Raw genomic sequence first — 20,632 nt, 5'->3', positions numbered from 1 at the left:
TGAAATATGTATAAATTTATATAAGGAGATTTTCAAAAAGAAATAATGTTCTTTTTTTACTAAAGTATAAAGAGCTAATAAGCTTCATTTCGGCAATGAAAACATTACTTAAATTAAGGGGATGTTGAATCCCACATAGTTTTAAAACCGAATAAGAAACTCAAAGATTGGAATCAGAGAGTTTCTTGCCGAATATAGTAAACTATAAAGTATCGGCGGACACTAGCGTTAGCCAATGCAAGTGATCCTAGTACATAGTACATTACTGGGCAACTTGTTGCAAAGGTGGAGGAAGAAGTTCAGATCGCTATTCTTAGGTATTTCCCATAATGTAAAAACACATTTCTTAGGAAATGTATGCTGTTATTACATTATGGAGGGAGGTCACTACCCAGACCGGTTTCAGCCTTTTTTGAGGCTTCATCAGTGAGCAGCTAGACCTAATACCATAGTGTATAGCGAAAAGAACTTATGTACTTTGCGAACGAGTTTTCCAAACAGGTGCAACCATTAAGTTACTAAAGTATAAAGAGCTAATAAGCTTCATTTCGGCAATGAAAACATTACTTAAATTAAGGGGATGTTGAATCCCACATAGTTTTAAAACCGAATAAGAAACTCAAAGATTGGAATCAGAGAGTTTCTTGCCGAATATAGTAAACTATAAAGTATCGGCGGACACTAGCGTTAGCCAATGCAAGTGATCCTAGTACATAGTACATTACTGGGCAACTCGTTGCAAAGGTGGAGGAAGAAGTTCAGATCGCTATTCTTAGGTATTTCCCATAATGTAAAAACACATTTCTTAGGAAATGTATGCTGTTATTACATTATGGAGGGAGGTCACTACCCAGACCGGTTTCAGCCTTTTTTGAGGCTTCATCAGTGAGCAGCTATATTCGGCAAGAAACTCTCTGATTTCAATCTTTGAGTTTCTTATTCGGTTTTAAAACTATGTGGGATTCAACATCCCCTTAATTTAAGTAATGTTTTCATTGCCGAAATGAAGCTTATTAGCTCTTTATACTTTAGTAACTTAATGGTTGCACCTGTTTGGAAAACTCATTCGCAAAGTACATAAGTTCTTTTCGCTATACACTATGGTATTAGGTCTAGCTGCTCACTGATGAAGCCTCAAAAAAGGCTGAAACCGGTCTGGGTAGTGACCTCCCTCCATAATGTAATAACAGCATACATTTCCTAAGAAATGTGTTTTTACATTATGGGAAATACCTAAGAATAGCGATCTGAACGTCTTCCTCCACCTTTGCAACGAGTTGCCCAGTAATGTACTATGTACTAGGATCACTTGCATTGGCTAACGCTAGTGTCCGCCGATACTTTATAGTTTACTATATTCGGCAAGAAACTCTCTGATTCCAATCTTTGAGTTTCTTATTCGGTTTTAAAACTATGTGGGATTCAACATCCCCTTAATTTAAGTTCTTTTTTTATGTTTTGAAATAAAATGACATTACATTTGAGCTTTTCTGTACATAAAGATAGTAGTTCTCATGTTTCCATCCTATCATCCTTTTGTGTTTGTCTCAGCTACCTGTGGCTACATGGCAGTTAACTTCTTAGAAACCTGTATAATGCCTGTAATTATTATATTACTCCATGGAGTCAAAAGACTTATCGCAGGAGACTCACACTAACCATTATTCACACAATATGTATCATACCTCTCCTTAAACTCATTTACTATTGGAACACTTACAACTATCTCTGGCAGTCCATTTCACTTATTCATCCTCTCCAAGCAAAATATATAGTTTACAACCTTACTAATCATACTTTTACAAACTTCCAGGGGTGATCCCTTGTGCTCTCCCTACTTGTCATGTTGAAAAGTTGTTTCTTTCATGTCAGTCTTATAGAATCTCTTTAGTAACTTATATGTTTCTATCATATTCTTTTTTCTCTGCCAGTCAGCTAAACTCTGCAATCCATATACCTTCAGTCTCTCCTGATAGGGAGCATTTCAATAACAGCTAATAACAGACCTGTTATTAGCTTGTTCACTCTTCTCTGTATCTTCTCCCTCACCTCTTATACCTCAAAAAACCCATGTGACCAAATCCATACTTTATAAAGATGGATAATAGCCTCCCTATCTTTACTTGTTGTGTTCTTCAAGATTCAAGTAACCCTTTGAGCTATTTGACTTCTTTTGTAATACATCCTTTGAGCTTTAAATCTCTGTTCACCATCACTTCCATATCTCTAGCCTGGTTAATTTCCTGCAATCCAGTACCATAGTATGATACAAGTTATGTAATCTTTTCATCCTGAAGTGCATTACCTTACATTTTGAGACATTTCATGCAACCATTATCCTTCGCCAACAATGCCAATTTGTTTAAGTCATCTTGCAGAATATCTACATCACATTTATCATTGTTTCATCATCTTTCATCAGTTTTGCATCATCTGCAAACAACTGAATATCCTTCCTTTCAATCATTCCCTATATCTTTTTTTTTTTTTTTTGCAAAAAGAAAAACTGTAGTTTCCAGGAGAACTCCCCCCCCCCCCCCCCCAATAAGAGAGTGGTAAATTACTTTCAGTTCAAATGCTTTGATGAAGGTCTTCATATAATAGATGGGATTCAAACCCAGGTCTTTCTAACAAAGGACATCATTTGAGATTGATTCTGTTCTCATTAAGGCAGTTCCCAAACTAATTTTACAAATAAAATTTTATTATAAAATTTCAAATTAGCATGTTATGTATATTGAATGATTTATAAAAACTTCATTGTCAGATGCAGAAGTGACATGATAATGAATCAAGTGAGCTGCTTGGCGTGCAACGTTCATGAGATACTGCCCATCTTAAATGTGTTAAGGATAAATTTACTTCCTGGTCTCCCTTTTGTTTATCAGGGATCTATGTAACTCAGTCAATTATTATTATTGTTATTATTATTACAGTAACCTCCATGGCATCAGTAGACTTATCATATTTCTTGGCAATGCATTCTGCTTACCAGCCATTTTCCACGTAACAAATCTACTTACACTCTTCTTTGCTGCATTTTTACACGATTTATAGGGATAGCCTCTCATTCTTCCCACCTTACCCTATCAGTATCAATTATGATGCTGTTAGGTTTTGAAGACCTGGGTTTGAATCCCACTGCAAAAAATCTTTAAAATAGAGTTTCAACTGAAAGCAAGTTTTGATCTATAACGTTCTGTAGCAGAGTTTTCCTTTCAAAAACACGATTTTTTTTTTTTTTTTGTCCTGCTAGCAAATCAGAAAAGAATGATATCAATTAACAAAAATCTATGACCTGGTATCATTGACTTAATTGCTTTCATGTAATTCAGAACACGAAACCATCTTCCTTCAATTCTAACTGATGACTTACAACTCAGATATAGACTATGTATTGCTCAATATAATATCCTATTTACACCATATAATTGTAGCATTTTGAACAGTTTTTCTCCTGGTATCTTGTCACACCTCTTCCAGATTTACAAAACTTAAATACAGATCTTTGTTATATTCCAATGATTTCTCAACTATTTGTCTTAAAGCAAAAACCTGATCCTGACAACCTTCGTTTGGCTGGAATCCATCTCATTCTTCTCAAAGTTTCTTTTCCACAATTTTTCTTAGCATTTCTCAAGAATGCTTGCCTTAATCTTACCAGGAACATTCAGTAGAGAAATTTCTGTGTAACTCTCACATTGTTTTATTTCCCTTTTTATAGATGGTACTATGAAGGTTCTATTCCAATCATCTGGAATTCAACCCTCTGGTCAGTCCTTCTGAATTATGTAGTGTAGTCACTGTAAAACTTTTATATTTCTATATTTGAGCATTTCTGGTCAAATATCATCTATTCCAACTGCCTATTCTCATTTCAGGATTTTTTGGCTTTTTCTATCTCAAATATTGATTTGTACTCCTGATTGCATTCCTCTTGAATGTTTCTGTATTGCTGTCACTGCTTGTTTTGTTTAGCAGGCTTTCAAAGTAATTATTCCAGACATCTAAGATAGCTTTATTTTCAGTTTTCATGCCATCTTTTTTATCTCTGATTCTTTTTACAGTTCTTTACTCCATTTCTAAGCTATTTCAAAAGCCTCCAGAACATTTTTCCACCTTCCTGATATTTATCATTTATGTTCTTATGAAAGTCTTCCCTTGACTTTTGTTTTTTTTAGTTAGTTTTACATCCTGTTATGTTTTTTTACATTTTTCTGAGTATTCTTTTCAGAGTACCTGTGACTTATTAGGAACATTCGATGCACTTTCTTCTTTTCTTTGCCTTTTTAACCTCCTGACTCCACCATAGAGTTCTGATTTTTCTTTCCTTGCAGACTTGCCACATGCCACATTGTGGAATCAATCAGTGTTTTCTTAATGGTCTGCCACTGAATCTCCAAGATTTGGTTCTTTTTTTCAAACTCTCATTTTTCCTTATAATTGTTTTTGAGTTTACATTTCACCTCTGAATTTCCCCAACTTTGATCATTTTTTAATAGTATACACATACTTAGACTTTCTTATTTCTTATGTCTTTTCTCTCTTTGTGTGATGTGCACATCTTTATGTTATGTCAATAATGACTAGTCCATGTCTTGAACAGAAATCTAGCAGGTACTTACCATTATTATTATTAGCTTTGCTCTTTCCTCCAAATTTTTCCAAACATTTCTCCTTTTTCTTTGTGTTACTTGCCACTTGCCATTTCTATTGCCTCAAAAAATTCATTTTCTCCAATTCTTTCATAGTTGAACCTGCTGTGTGACTATAGGCACAAATAAGTCACATGTGTGATATTTCTAAATAATTGATATTGCTTGCAATTCAAGAATGCTAACCTCATGTTTGGTGTGGAATACTATAGGTATGTATTTTTTTCCTGAAAATTATTGCCTGAATAATAACATCTTGTATTTGTTGCTTAGAAGAATCTCATCGGATTTTTCTTTTTAGTTTCAGTAATACCAATTATGTTTATCTGGTCATCCAGTTTTTCTGCTACTTCCATTTCATTTCCATTGACACTTATGTTAATGGCACTAATCTTGAACACTGCTCATGTTGAGTTGGAGTTTGTTACAGTAACTGGCATTTCATTGTTTTCCCTTTTTCCCTGATGGCAAAACAGTGGAGGGCTTGTTTAACTGAGGGACACTCCAGCCAGCATGAGCTTCTGTAATGTTGTATTTTGGTTCAAGCCAGTGACAATACGATTTGATTGGTTAAATCCCAAATTGCCAGCCCCTCCTTGTTCATTCAGTATGTGAGAATTGGACTTAGGTTGGAAGCTTTGGCACTTCTCTGCATTCCTTAAAAGGCTGTGTGGATGTCTCCTCCCAGTTATCCAGCTTTGACTCTTAAGCAACCTCAGAATAAGTATGTGGTTTAAATATTAACTGGAAAAATCAATAGCTGCATGATTATACAGATTTCTGTGTCTTTGCTGAATGATAACATTCACGATGTGCATGATGGTAATTATGTCATCAGGAAGACTGATTAGGTAAAAGAAGAGTGTGGGGCAGGTTATCATTTATCGGGAAAGAATGATATGTTGAATTCCTATTTGGGAAAAGAATCTACATAGCAAAGTGCATAAGTATAGGATCTGTGTAAGTAGTGATAATATTATTAGCCAGTTACGTAAAGAGACAAGAACAAGTAATGTAGCATTATTAATTGGAGATATTAATATTGGAGATACTGATATGAAAATGCAAGCACTGATAATGCAACTAGTAGTAAATTTTTGGAGCATCAAATGCAGACAATAGGATCTTGGATTTTATAATAAATCAATCACAGGAATTAATGATGGACCATATTAATTATATCGAAACCTTGTGTGATGGCAGTTATTTGAGTTTAGAAGAGGAATTAAGGGGAGAAAAGATATGTAGAAAACATCAAGAATGGAATTTAAAAAAAAAACAGCTCTGATGGTATATTGAGAAGATTAAGAAGTATTTATTAACTGGGAGACATTATTTAATGGAAGAAGATGGAAAGGAAATCAAACTTGCAGAAAAACTGGAAAAGTACTTTTTGGACATAATTGACATTACTGAGATGAAGACAAAAGCAGGTGAGATCTTACTAAATAATAATACATAGTCTATATTTAAGTATAGGATGTTATTTTCAAGCAATAGTGATCAAGGAAAGGAAGGAGTAGCAATAGCATTCAATATCAAACATGAAGATAAACTTCTTGATTGGAAGGCATTTTTCAAGCAGATTTGGAAAAAATGGTCATTGTTGGAGATCTGAATAGTAGAGTAGGAAATGAATCCCAACAGGCATATAGGAAAATTTGGAGAAAGGGGCAAAGCACCAATAATAATGGTAGTTATCTTCTGCTTAGACTAGTCATTACTAACACCATGTTTCAACGCAATGTGCACAAGTTCACATGGAGAGAAGACACAAGAAATAAGAAAAGCCTCAGACTATGCCATTGTTAATAGTGATATCAACATGCTAGTTCAGGATACAAGAGTGTACAGAGGATTTGAAATTGGAAGTGATCGTTACTTAGTGCCAAGCAGGATAAAAATGGATATCACATTGAAAGAACAGTGTGTAAGAAAGTTTTAAAAATAATTAAAGTTGAACTTTTACATGTAAATTGTAGATTTGACTATACAAATACAGGTAACCCTCATATAACGCAGATGTTAGGTTCCACAGAAATGCCGTGCTATATGAATCACGTTATGCGTGACTCAGATCACAGAAAAAGTAGGGTTAGGTTCTGAAATCGTTCTTTTTTTTTAAATCATATAAACAACAATGATATATCCAACAAAAATATATTTTTATTTAATTCAGGTAATTCATGTAAGTTAAGAAAACATATAAACTATGAAACAGAATACATAGTATAAACTTATACAAATTGTACGTAAACTTCATTGCACATAATGTATAAATGTTTTGTATAAAACATTTATACATTATGTGTATAAATAAACACATATTTATACATGTATTTAAATGTGTATAAATAAACGACAAAATAAAATAAAGTGCATAATTTAATCGTCATCACTGTCTTCAAAACGAACATTTCGTAGATGTTCTTTATTTACGAGTGGCCGGATGTCATCATCACTTGAAATCTCTTGCACATCATTTGTATAATTCTCATTGCATACTTCGGCTGGTTTAGTTATCAAGAAGTCAGTAATAAGACCTTGCTTACCACTATGCTGCACTTTTTTTTATTAAGTTCATGATATGGAGCTAAATAAATATCCAATTGTCTCGTGAATTTTCCGGAGCGCTCCATTGAGGGATCATTATCCGTAAAATAATGTCCTAACTTTCTTGCCAAGTCCATCCTTCTGCTAATTTCTTTAAGCTGAATTCTTTAACGGATTCATCACAATCAGAATCGTCGGCAGAACTTTTCCCTGCCATTTGGTTCGATGTCATCTATTAATTGTACCAGTTCCTTTTCATTTAATTCTATTTCCCCATCAGTTAATTCACTAATTTCGTTTTCAACCACATCACCAAAGCTCTCTAAGTGGCCATTACTATAAAAATAAAATTTTTACTAAAAAAGCATTACATATTATATATAACTCACTAGAAAATAAAGTGCTCTCAGCTTGAGATTAACACACTAATGATTTTTAATGCGCTTTCCTGGCAGAAAACGAAGACAATTTTGAACAATAAACACTTTATATGGTAAACAATTGACGTACATGCATGCTAAAGGATATTTCCCCTAATATAAATTCACTACTTATAACTACATGCGCGATACGGCAGACGCAAATTTAACGAAGATAAAATTTGATTTTTAAGTCTCATGGTGAAATATATATGAAAAGATAAAGGGCTGCTACAATTTGTAGACTGCATTATGTTGGAACCATGCTGTATAATTACTGCGTTATACGAGGGTAACCTGTATTATTGAAATAAAAATGAAACAAATTGAAGTCAAGAACCAAACCTTGGAGTCTCAGTGGCAAATTCTGAAGAAGACAGTCATTGATTCAGCTAGAGAGGTATGTGGTGAAGTTGTCTGCAAGGACACTAAAATAAAAACATGATGGTGGACACAAGAAGTTACAGAAGCAGTCCTGGAAAAGAAGAAAGCATACCAAAAGTTCCTATCAAATAAGTCAGCAGATGTAATAAAAGAATACAGAGACAAATGTAAGAAAGCTAAACACTGTGTAAAACTAGCTAAACAAAAGTCACAGGAAGACTTTGGTAAGAACATATAAACATCAAGAAGGCGGCAAGATATTCTGGAGGTTGTTGAAAAAGCTCAGAAAGGCAGGAAAGAGTGCTGTAAAAGGAATTAGAGATGATAAAAGTGGGAATGAAAACTGAAGATAAGGATATCTTAGATGTCTGGAGTAATCATTTTGAAATACTGTTAAATGAACCAAACAGTGACAGAACTATACTAGAAAATTTTCACAAAAGTCAGAAACTTGAAGCGGAAAGGCAGCTGGAGTAGATGATATTTGACCAGAAATGCTTAAGCATGGAGGTAGAAAGATTTTGCAGTGGCTACACTGCATAATTCAGCGGGCCTGGTCAGATGGTCACATTCCCAGTGATTGGAATCAAACTCTTATAGTATCCATCTATAAAAAAGTAAATAAAGCTGAATGTAAGAATTACAGAGGAATTTCACTACTAAGTGTTCCAGATAAGATTTATGCAAGCATACTTGAAAAGTGTTGAGAAAGATTATGGAAGAGAAACTTGGAGAAGAACAAGCTAGGTTGAGGCTAAATAGAGGTTTTCAATTCAAGACAAATCATTGAGAAATAGTGGAATATGACAAAGATCTGTATTTAAGTTTTGTAGATCTGGAAAAGGCATTTGACAAGGTGCTCAGAAAAAAAGCTTTTCAAAACACTTCAGTTATATGAAATGAATGGAACATTATGCAGAGCAATACATAGTCTATATTTAATTTGTCAGTCAGCAGTTAAAATTGAAGGAAATACAGAAAGATGCATTGATGTAAAATTAGGGGTAAGACAAGATGCATATTATCTCCACTCTTATTCATCATCTATATCAATCACATTATGAAAGAAAATGGCATTAAGCTTGAAATTAGAATTGGAAATGTAGCTCGTTTCTTTATGCTGAGACACATCTAGTGCAAGTTTCCAGATTCTCTAATGAATAACTGCTGTAACAAATGTTAATGAAAATCATCATAGACCAAAGCTATGAAAATAGGCAGGTGAATAGAAAACTTCAGCTGCATTCCGAATGGAGACCCTATAGAACAAGTAAAATATTTCAGCTATTTAGGCACAATTTTTAGTGAAGATGGCAGGTTAAATCTGGAAATAGACAGCAGTATAAGCCAAGCTGGTATGGTGGATAACCAGCTGAAGAAATTTATATGGAAGAAGAGAGAAATTAGACAAAACACTAAACTAGCAGTATATCCTTCTCGTAGACAGGCTTATACGTTGGTTATGCATTATTAAAACACTTAAAGAATAGAACAACGTAGTTAGGATATAAATTAAATTAAACTTTAATAAGTATTTTCCGATATTTCGGCAATGTCACATTGCCATCTTCTAAAGGAACTTACACAAAAAAGCACGTGCACGTAGGCACTACAAACACAGTAACTGGGAATGTATTCTGTGGCGTGTATCCAGAGCATGGTCCGCAAGACCAGAATGGCTGTACTTGTGAAACCGGATGTAGTCCGGTTTCACAAGTACAGTCTTGCAGACCATGCTCTGGATACACGCCACAGAATACAGTGGAAGAAAGCTACAGTAATACACCGTAGCAAATACAAATACGAAAGACTATTTATAGAATCAGCCTCAGCCCTAAGAAATTCTCCAAACCTCAACAAATTTGGTTGTATGCGACTGCCCCAAATTTCGGAGGCTTACATCAGCAGACCTTCAGCCCAACGGCCAAGAACACCTACTTAGCCCGCTAGAGGGCACCATCAGGACTTTTAGGAGAACAATAGCTTCATCTCTTCATTCCCAGTTACTGTGTTTGTAGTGCCTACGTGCACGTGCTTTTTTGTGTAAGTTCCTTTAGAAGATGGCAATGTGACATTGCCGAAATATCGGAAAATATTTATTAAAGTTTAATTTAATTTATATCCTAACTACGTTGTTCTATTCCTTAAGTGTTTTAATAATAGCAGTATATCAGCGATTTACAAGACAGTGTTCAATCTAGTTTTAAGTTATGGATCTGAGAGTTGGGTTAAAAATAAAGCACTTGATCAAAGACTAGAGACCACAGATATGAGGGTTTTGAGAAAAATTAGGAGAGCAAACCGATGGCATCAATGGCAGAATCATATTAAAAATGAAAATATTAGAAAGGAACTTGACATTATTAGGATTCAAGAATATGTCAGCAGAGCTAATCTAAGGTGGTATGGTCACTTAAATAGAATGGGTGAAGAAAGGTTAGCAAAACAGGTGTTTGATGCCATGATTGGCAGGAAAGAGACCCAGAGGAAGATCAAGGTCTAGGTGAATGGATTCGTCAGAAGTGCCTTAGAAGCACAAAATGTTAGGTATGACAATACTGGAGTTTTCAAGTAATAGACTGGTTTGGAGGAAAATTGTTGATATAAGAGTAATAATGTAAACTTAATCATGTGGCTTAATCATCGTAACATGAACACCCCTTGAAGGTACATATCAGGAAATTGATGCCTTTCTTGTAGAGTGAGATATGTGAAGTTTCCATAATAATCATACATGTAACACAGTAGAAAATTATTAATTGTACAAATATTTCATCTCATTTGTGTGAGCAAAGAATAATAGTAAGGAATTTGAACCAAAGAACAGTAGAGTGCATGCATTAAATTATAATCCCTCTATACATGCAGGATAATTAAAATTAATTTTTTATGGCACAACTTATTACAGTCGATAATTTCTCAAACTTCAGGGATGAGATTATTAATGTAATATTATGTGAAAATATTATGAAAAAATAGCAGCTCATCACTGTCTTTAAATCCATCAATCAAATTCACAATCTGTTAACTTCTCCAAAGAAAAAATTTTCACCAGTGATGCCACGTGGTGTATGCCAAGCACTGTGTTCGTTCAAGCTGTCATACTATGAACGAACAGGAAGATCAGTCAACACATCTCTGAACATCAAGACCACATCCAGCTTATTAAACTGCATAAATGGCCTGCACAGCCTGGAATTGAAAACACAAACTATGGGATCCAATGTGAAAACACCAAACTATTGCTCAGATCTATGTACAAATATGAATGCTTGTGCAAAGAAAGTGTTGAAGCCCTACTTCATTGACCAGACCTTGACTGCCTTACCATCCTTGAAGTTTGGGAAATTATCATCCTCAACTGTATTAAATAACTTGTATCATATATAATTTACTTTAATTATCATTTTTAGCCCAGTAATTTAACTTAAGAAACATACAACTGCATGTATAGAATGATTCTAATTTAACACATCTGATGATAGATATAAGCAACAATTAGCATTAACAAAAGAGTAAAATGTTAAATGTTTAATATATTCATAAAAGTGATTTAGGTTCAAATGTTAAAATTTCTCTCGTTGTTGGTGATATGAAGCTGGGCATAGTAGTCAGTTGTTATTGCTCCACATAACCATAAGTTCTCTACAGAATTAGCAGGTATACAGGAATTGGCTTTTAATATTTAAAGAGAACAAACGTATGTCATATTCTATAAGCTCATTTAATACATGATCTTCTTACTGATTGCCCAATGTCCAAACTGCTGTATTAAGTTGAATGGACAGTCTTTAGAATGAGTTCATAAATACAAAGATTTGGTATTTTAGTTGATAGGAAATTAAGTTCAGCAATCATGTTGGTAAGACAAGTAGCAGTTATAACAATCTTTAATTCCATAGATAATTATTCATTTTGGAATGAAGATCTTCATTCTCAACTCTGTTCATAATCCATCCGATATCCAAAATATGGTTTTTCAGAAAGTGTGTCAAGGCAGTCCAAAGGTTGATGGGAAACAGCAAGAGACAAACCATTGTAGCCATTCATTTCAGCTTCATTAATACAGTGGTTTGGATGTTGGGGCAATCAATAAGAGGATCGTGTATTAAGTGATCTTACCGAATATGACTTACATTTGTTCTCATTAAATATTAAAGTCCAATTTCCTGTATACCTGATCATTCTGTAGAGAACTTACAGCACTGCAGAGCAATAACAACTGAATCCTTCAACAATTTTAAAAGTCATTAACAAAGCTTAATTTGACTTTGAAAGAACTACATGTAGAAAAACTAGCATATTGCACAAATGGCATGTCTTGCTAAATGCCGTTGGGTTCCAGAGGATAACACAGACAGAAAGCGTGTCTGTGTTCCCCTCCTTTTTTTTTCACCAGTTCTACAATAATGATGGTAGTAATGCAACATTGCTAAAGTTAATGGCAACCCCATGGCATCATTCATTTAATCTAATCCTCCTGCATAGATGAACAAAGGAAGTCACCTCAAAATATATTTGGAATTGCGCCACATGCTTCCTGTAGCCTTAAGATATCAGAACAATCTAAATAGCCTGAAATACAAAACAGGCCTTTCTGGCCCTTATGGTATCCCATTAGTTGTGCTTAAGCAATATATTCCTGAACTAGTGCTTGTTCTTTATCATCTATGAACTGTATTTAAGAATATCTTCCAAACCATATGGAAAGAAGACCATATTCAAAAAAAAAAAAAAAAAAAAAAAAAAGATAAGTGTCTGCCTCAACTTATTGCTCTTGTTCCAGTGCTGTCTCAAGTAATGGAGAGGATCATCAATAGTCTACTTCTTCAACACTTGAAGAAATGTTAAGTAATAAATGACCACCAATATGGATTCCACCAGGCAAGATCTGTATATCTCCTTGCCTATATTACCCATCTCTGGACATGTGCCTTGGAAGGTCTGGAAAAGCCTGTGCTGTTGTAGTCATTATTTCCAAGGTATTTCATAGGATTTGGCATTGAGTGGAGTGCTTGCTTCTCAGCAAATTGCTATTCTTTCTGAAGAGTTTTCTCTTGGGTCATTTATTATGTAACAGTGTAGAGTGTTCTCTATTCAGATTTTCCTATTTATGCAGATATTCTTTGGGGCTCTGATATTTTGCTCATCATGATGATAGTGCTCTCAGTTCCTCACCTTGCAGTGCTCAAACATATCAAGCTTTTTCTACAATCAGTGTTCTAAACACTGATTTCTGTACCATACTTCAGTGAAGTGATGACAACTTGATGATATTAATGCTTTTAAAACACAATTTTCCCTTTTTTATCATAAAAAATGATCTTAGTTCTTTTCTGTTACTTTTAACACCATCCAACAGTCCAGATTTCTTTTCTTTTTTTTTCCCTTTCAGACCTGACACAAAACATCACTTTGGCATCTTTTTTTTGCTCAAGATGTTATTTTTAATTTTTCTAGCTGCAATTTGTACAAATCTCAAATTAAAATCTCTTTAAAAAATATTGATGATGTCCAGAAGAGGACAATTCAACTAATTGACAGCTCTCTCTCTCTCTGCCTATCTCTTACACTCTCTACAGCCACTGTCTCAGATGGTCAATTTTTTTTTTTTGTGTCCTTTTTACAGATATTTTCCTGGGCACTTTTACAGCTAACTATTATGAAGTATAGTAGTTATTTTCCATCTGATGTTGTACATAAATATGATTACTGGTTGAAAATACTGACTATAAGTTGTCTTGAGTGGGAACCTTATAGTTAAATTTGATGGAATAAATACAGCACGAATAAACAAACAATAAGTTTAATTGATCTGATATTTTGTCTCTGTCACAGAGACATCTTTAAGAATGCAATATTAAAATTGCAATAACACACACAACATTAAATGGAAGAAATTAGACTCAGCCTAAAAAAATCCTATGAGGGGCAACCTCTATGGGCGTTGTTTGGTGAGAGGCCTAAGAATTAGTTTCCTAAATCTTGGGAAGTTTAACACACCCACAGTTATTTATATTGAGCTAGTTTTTTAAATATGCTGCTAATTCTAAAAAAAAGAGTCTCAAATTTGTATTTGCTGTGATGAAGTATAGTAGTTATTTTCCATCTGATCCTGTGCAAGGTATCGAAGTTGAAAGTTTATTTTTCACTTGGTTAGACTATAATAAATTTAGCTTAATCCTTTATCCAAGTGTCAGCAAACAAAGTTTGCACCTGAAAGTATCTTCAGGACTGGGGTAAAGTGGTACAACACCGGGCAACTCGTTGCAAAGGTGGAGCAAGCTAACATCACTCCTATCTCAGTATCTCCCATAATGCAAAACACATCTCCTTGCGGATATGTATGATGTTATGCATTAAGGGAAGGGCCACTACCCAGACTAGTTTCGACCTTTATTGAGGTCTCTTCAGTGGGAGCCAGGCCCAAGTGGAGATACCAGGCAGGAGCATTAGCAAGGTCATCTCTACCTGTAGGAGTTGCCAAACGGTGTGCCACCTTTTTATTAAATTACTCTGGATTTAGAGAAAGATGTTGAAAGTTTATTTTTCACTTGGTTAGACTATAATAAATTTAGTTTTATAGTCTAACCAAGTGAAAAATAAACTTTCAATATCTTTCTCTAAATCCAGAGTAATTTAATAAAAAGGTGGCACACCGTTTGGCAACTCCTATAGATAGAGATGACCTTGCTAATGCTTCTGCCTGGTATCTTCACTTGGTCCTGGCTCTCACTGAAGAGACTTCGATAAAGGTCGAAACTAGTCTGGGTAGTGGCCCTTCCCTTAATGCATAACATTATACATATCCGCAAGGAGATGTGTTTTGCATTATGGGACATACTGAGATAGGAGTGATGTTAGCTTGCTCCACCTTTGCAACGAGTTGCCCGGTGTTGTGTACCACCTTACCCCAGTCCTGAAGATACTTTCAGGTGCAAACTTTGTTTGCTCACACTTGGATAAAGGATTAAACTAAATTTATTATAATGTGCAAGGTATCAAAGGGATGGTCTTCTAGATCTGACTAGCCATAGTTTTGTTAAGGGATGTATTTTGGTCGATAGGCGAAGGAGGGGTGATATGATTGAGACATTCAAATTACTGAAGGGTTTCTATAAGATTGATCCAGAAGATATTTTTGAAAATATGACTGGTGGTGGGAGGACTAGGGGCCATGAATGGAAGCTGGGCAAGAACGTGGTTGACAAGGGTGTTAGAGCTAAGTTTTTTACTTGGAGAGTAGTGAATGAGTGGAATAAGCTTTCAGAGTCTGTTGTGGGTGCTATGACCATGAATGAGTTCAAGGCAAGGTATGATAGATACTGTGTGAATGTCGAATAGTTGTTCTTGACATGATGTTAGGGACTCCCTCGATGAGTCTGTCGACTCCTTGGAGTTGCCCGGAACAATAATAATAATAATATTTCTTGTATTTGCCAAGGTGAATGCTGTAGATCTCCCAGTTTGACCATTGCTATTCCTTGTATCCAGGGCATCTTGGAAAAAATAGCGAGAACTTTAAAGAAATATAATCTCTTCACTGCTTTTTAAATCTTGTCTGAACTGATCTTACTTCCCCACTTTCCTAAAGATCCTTCCTTTCCTCTGTGTTCCAAGTGTTTTTATAGGATTCTTGCAGCTTATCACATTATAGCCATACTGGGAGATCTGCCTTGGTAAATAGAAAATTTGTTACCACCCTGGCATCACATCTGTCATCACAATTATGATCATCCATTCAAGGTATCCATGCCTTGAATAAATTATTATGCTTCATCACAACAAATATCAACTTGAAAGACTTTTTAGAATCGGTAACAGATTTTTTTCTTTTTAAAAAAACACCCTAATCTAATTAAATATGGTTTCTTTAAACTTCACAATATTTGGGAAACTAATGGGCTGCTCCTGATTGGCTGAGAGATTAGCGTATCTGTTCTGCAACCAACAGGCTGTGGGTTTGAATCCCATTATGGGCATGGATGTCTGTGATTGTCTTCAAGCTGAAGATAAATTTCACTCCCAGAGTGAGACCACTTCCTCGCTTACTGGAGGCCTGAAGTGGCTTTAAAAAGTTCTGTGTTCATCTCTAGAGCAAGGTTTCTGGACTTTGTATAAAATAAATAAAAAATACAAAAAAAAAAAAAATATATATATATATACAGGGTGTTCGGGATAAATTTGACAGTTTCGTAAGGAAAAAGAAAATCTTCTTTGTATCTATTAAATTTAATGAATTGACAAAAAAACATTACAGGCAGAGTTAATTACAATACTATCAACAAGATTTACTCAAAATAACCACCATTAGCATCGATCACGGCTTCAATTCTGCTTCGGAACCTCGAACAAGCTGATGCTACAGTCTCCCTGGGAAGGGCCGCAAAAACTGTTTTAATTTTATCCATTAAGTGGGCTTTTGTATTACTGGAAGTGCGATTGGTGTCTTTTTCAACTGCGCCCCATACAAAATAATCCATGGGGTTAAGGTCTGGGGAGTTTGGAGGCCAAACATTTGGACTGGTGAAGTCGTAGAAATTTTCAGACAACCATTTTTACTTTTCCCAGAGGTGTGGCAAGGGGCCGAATCCTGCTGCCATACATACGGCCTACCATTGGCTACCCTTGTTATCCAGGGCTTGACTACAGTTAGCAACTCCACGAACAAAGCCCGAATTCCAATGCCAGGGTTCTTCAACACCTGTTCCTGCAGATTTGCGAGGAATTCTGCTGTACGAACGCAATCAGATCGTCTGCTAGGGATCTTTCTTCTTGCTACATCCTCGTAGTCACCATTGCAAGTCTCTAGTTCATGCCTGATTGTTTTTACTGTATTCAGGGAGCATTGGGCAGCAGTCGTAATATCCTTATTTTGATGGCGGGCACGAATCATCATGATACAAGTTATTCTCTTCCATGATTCAGGTGGGTTCCAGCTATCCATCCTTTCTGACATCTTGTATATGAATGAAGAAGGGTCCAAACTTTTAAATGAAGAGAAGTGTGTGTTAATACATGTAACTTACGGAAAAATATAATTAATTATAAATATGTCAAATTTATCCCGAACACCCTGTATATATATATATAAAATCAATAAAAATGAAAAAAAAAATCCTTAGCCCACCTATAGTACAAATGTGCTATAGGTTTACAAATAAACCATTCATGGGTGGCACAACATAAAAATTTTTTTAGGCTTCTTACACAACAGCTAAGATCTAGCCAATAAGCACCCATAGATGATGCTCTTTCATTGGGCATTAGGCTGAAAATCTATTCATTACATCTTCAGCAATATTGTATTGCTGAAGATGTCTGTATGACATTGATGAAATATAACTATTAAATCTGTTTAATTATTTCTGTGCTATATTTATTCCATTAAATTTAATTATAAGTGTAAACATCACTATGGGTTTACACTTATAATTTATTACATTTATACACTTTAAAGTCTTTTCACCCCTGTGTATTGTTGATTGTGTCTGACAGCTAATAATTTTGATTGACAGACATTCCAGCATATTTTTCACAGACAGCATTGTTAGTCTTTGTTGAAATGTTGGTTCCTGAAAAATTAAACCAAATTGCCCTGTAAAGTGGCCATTTGGTTTAATATATGTTTAATTAGGTGGGAGGCAATTTTCATCACTTAGTGTGTAATCATATGACATTGCTTATCAGAGTCCTGTACTGGTTTTAAAAAGTATTATCATATTTGATCATTAAGCTATATTTCTGGATTATTCAGGAATATAAGAATTGCTGTATTTCTTATTTATATAGGTAATAACTTTTTAAGTTTTTATGTATTTATTGTCATCATTATTTTTGTAGGTATCACTACTGGTGATTAAAAAAATACTAAAGAATGATGGTTTTCCAATTTCTGAGGCTCTTATAAGCTATCTGTTAATTAATCTGAATGCTCTGATTGCTTATTTATGTTCAGGAAGAGTCATTACATATGGGTAAGATTCTGTTGATTATGAATAAACCTTATTTTCGAATTACTTCACTTACATAACTCCATTTTGAATGATTGCAAAGCAGTCATCTAATTAAAGTTTATAAAGGAATGATACATGTACTGTAAGTCAAATTCAGTTCATTATTTTTCAAGTTTAATATTTTACTCAGTGTATCATCAGAGCATGAAATAAGAGGAAAGCTGTGTCACAATAGATGCTACATTCAGCTCCTACTTCCATAAGCCCTTGCTTATGTTAGACTTGTGTGCAGTTGAATGCCACTGAAACCCATGTTCTTCATTTTTTGACAAACATGCTTGAATTGCATGCAGAGGCATTTAGAACTCAGTAGTGAGTGTTTCAGTCGAGGACTAGAGATTTTTTTTTTTTTTTTTGCACCAGTTATAGAGATTTGAAAGGAATCTTGGATGACTTCAAGGCCATTTTTTTTTTTTTAATATCAAGTTCATACACAAGAGGTCGAGGGACCTATAAGCACATCAGTACTGTGTGTGGGCAGATAAGGACTGAGATATAAGTTGATTTTTTTTTTTCTTTTTTTTTTTTTTTTTTTTTTTTTTTTTTGAAGAGTTGCAGGTTGTAGTTGGGAATACTTCATGAGGAAGGCTGTTCTGGAGGGCAGTGGTTGATGGAATAAAAGAGGAAGATTAGAAGCAGGTTCATAGTGTATTTGGAGTTGCACAGTGAAGAGATGCTGGGAAGCTACTGCTCTTGTATTGACAGGTGCAACAGAAAGTGATGGAACGATGTTTGCAGTTCACATGGAAGTACTTGTAGAATAGATACAGTGCTGAAATACTGCATGTGTGAGATAGAGGTTGAAGTGAATCAGTAAGAGAGGGCTCATCACTGAGCCTAATTGCTCACCTCTGGACAGCATAATGAATTTTAAGGGAAGTTTTAGGTCTATTGATGTGATGTATTTATGCTAGGAGGGATTGGAGGTAAATGTTAGTCCAAGTAGATAGGTTGGATCTTGTCTGGTAATTTGTGTATTTCTGAGAGTAAGGGTAGGTCAGCTGAGATCTCTTTTGTTAGAAAAAGGCTGTTGATTATTTTCTCCATTATTTTGGAGAGGACAAAGGCAATGGCAATATTGGTTGGCAGTTTAATGATTTTCTAATTCCCTTTTTTGGAATAGGATGGATATGAGATTGATTGCTTTTGTCCATTGGGATAAGTACCAAATAATTCTGATGCAGGATGAATGTTAGCTCTGAAGCACAATGTTCGAGAACAATTGGAGAGATACCCCCAAAACCAGAAGTTTTTTTTAATATCCAAGTTATTTAGTAGTGTTCTGATTTCTTTTTATCGAAAAACTGTAGGAGGCATACAGTGCTTGGATTTCAGTATGATGGGAGGTAATTTCACCTCCTGTTATACTGAAATCCAAGCACTGTATCTATGCAGAAGTTCAAGGAAAAGAGTGGTGACAGGAGGTCAGCTTTTTTGGTGAAGTAACATCAGGATGAGAGAGAGGGGCGGAAGTGCAGGAGAGAAGTTGCATCCAACTTCAAGGGATAAGAATGCATGGCTTCCATGTGGATAGGAAGCAAGTTTTCTGTTGTTGGCCTTAATTGGATTTAGATCTGCTGATGAATAATTTGCATATGTTGCATGCTTTGGTATAGGCAGAGTATGAAGCTGGAGTTCTTGATTCGAGCCACATGTGATATGTATCAAAAAAAATACATTTTTTCCTTTGACTGCTTTGATACATTTTCAGCAAATAAGGATTATGGGTTGAATGGGGATTGAAGGCCTTCATCTGTGACTTGTTTGCAGCAGATATTAGTCAGGTGAGTGGAAGCAATAATCAGATCAAGGACAGGAGTAGTAGAAATTCTGGAGGTCATCCCAAGGTAGTGCCAGAGGATGTGAAGTTGGGAGTAGTTGGAGGAGGGGCTTTCTGTGAGAAAGCAGACTTGTACCAATTTATGGTCTGAGTTGCCTAGAGGAGAAGTGACCTCTGCTGTCTATCTGTAGATGTACAATTTATATTAGGTTGTTACTTATAAGAAAGACTTGCTTCTCGTCCTGCTTGGTCAGTAGTGTTAGAGTAAGGGAGCCAGTTGGAATTGTGGATTCATCATAAAATATTATTACCAGAATCACTCGTGTTTAATTTAAATGTCTTTATTTGTAAAATTTTCTGCTAAGTTTTGTAGCCATTGTCAATACACTTATAGAAAAACACAAAAAGAAAATAACATTTTGACTGAAAGCATATAGTATTATGTTCACTCTCAATTGCCGAGAATAGCTCTATCTTTCTGCATTAATAGATATTCAGAATAAATTCCAATAAGATAATTTTGTTATTAAATTATTTTTAAATATAAACAAAAAATATTAATTACAAATTAAGGAAAGTTTTAGGCAATCATTTTTTTTGTTCAGGTTTGGGTTGTGAATGTGTGCTTTACAGCTTCCTTTGTGCAGTCTCTCCAGAAGAAAATAACTTTTGCATAATACTTAAGTTTTGTTCCACTGAATCCTGTGTTTTGTAGATAATTCATGGCTTTCTAAACTGGATTTGTTGGGTTCTTTAAGTGGAATGTATTCCCAATGTTCTTCAAGACGAATTTGTGCAGAACAACCAATTTGTCCATGATAACAT

The 20,632-nt window shown here is 35.0% G+C and overlaps 1 protein-coding gene across 1 annotated transcript in view; it reads left to right on the top strand.

Annotated features, from left to right (window-relative positions):
* LOC150101877 (serine/threonine-protein kinase ATR-like) overlaps nt 1–20,632 on the top strand; it is an 860,597-nt gene that overhangs the window by 89,760 nt on the left and 750,205 nt on the right. The window contains exon 6 of the mRNA XM_090399924.1: nt 17,855–17,988. Coding sequence (XP_090256050.1) covers nt 17,855–17,988 — 134 coding nt within the window. The remainder of the gene's footprint in view (nt 1–17,854; nt 17,989–20,632) is intronic.

The sequence above is a fragment of the Typopeltis vanoorti genome, chromosome 11 (genome assembly GCF_054136105.1).
Source record: "Typopeltis vanoorti isolate ZY-2024b chromosome 11, IOZ_Tvanoo_1.0, whole genome shotgun sequence".
Taxonomy (NCBI): domain Eukaryota; kingdom Metazoa; phylum Arthropoda; class Arachnida; order Uropygi; family Thelyphonidae; genus Typopeltis; species Typopeltis vanoorti.
Note: the sequence above shows the minus strand (reverse complement) of the source record. Positions and strands in the feature narration are given on the sequence as shown.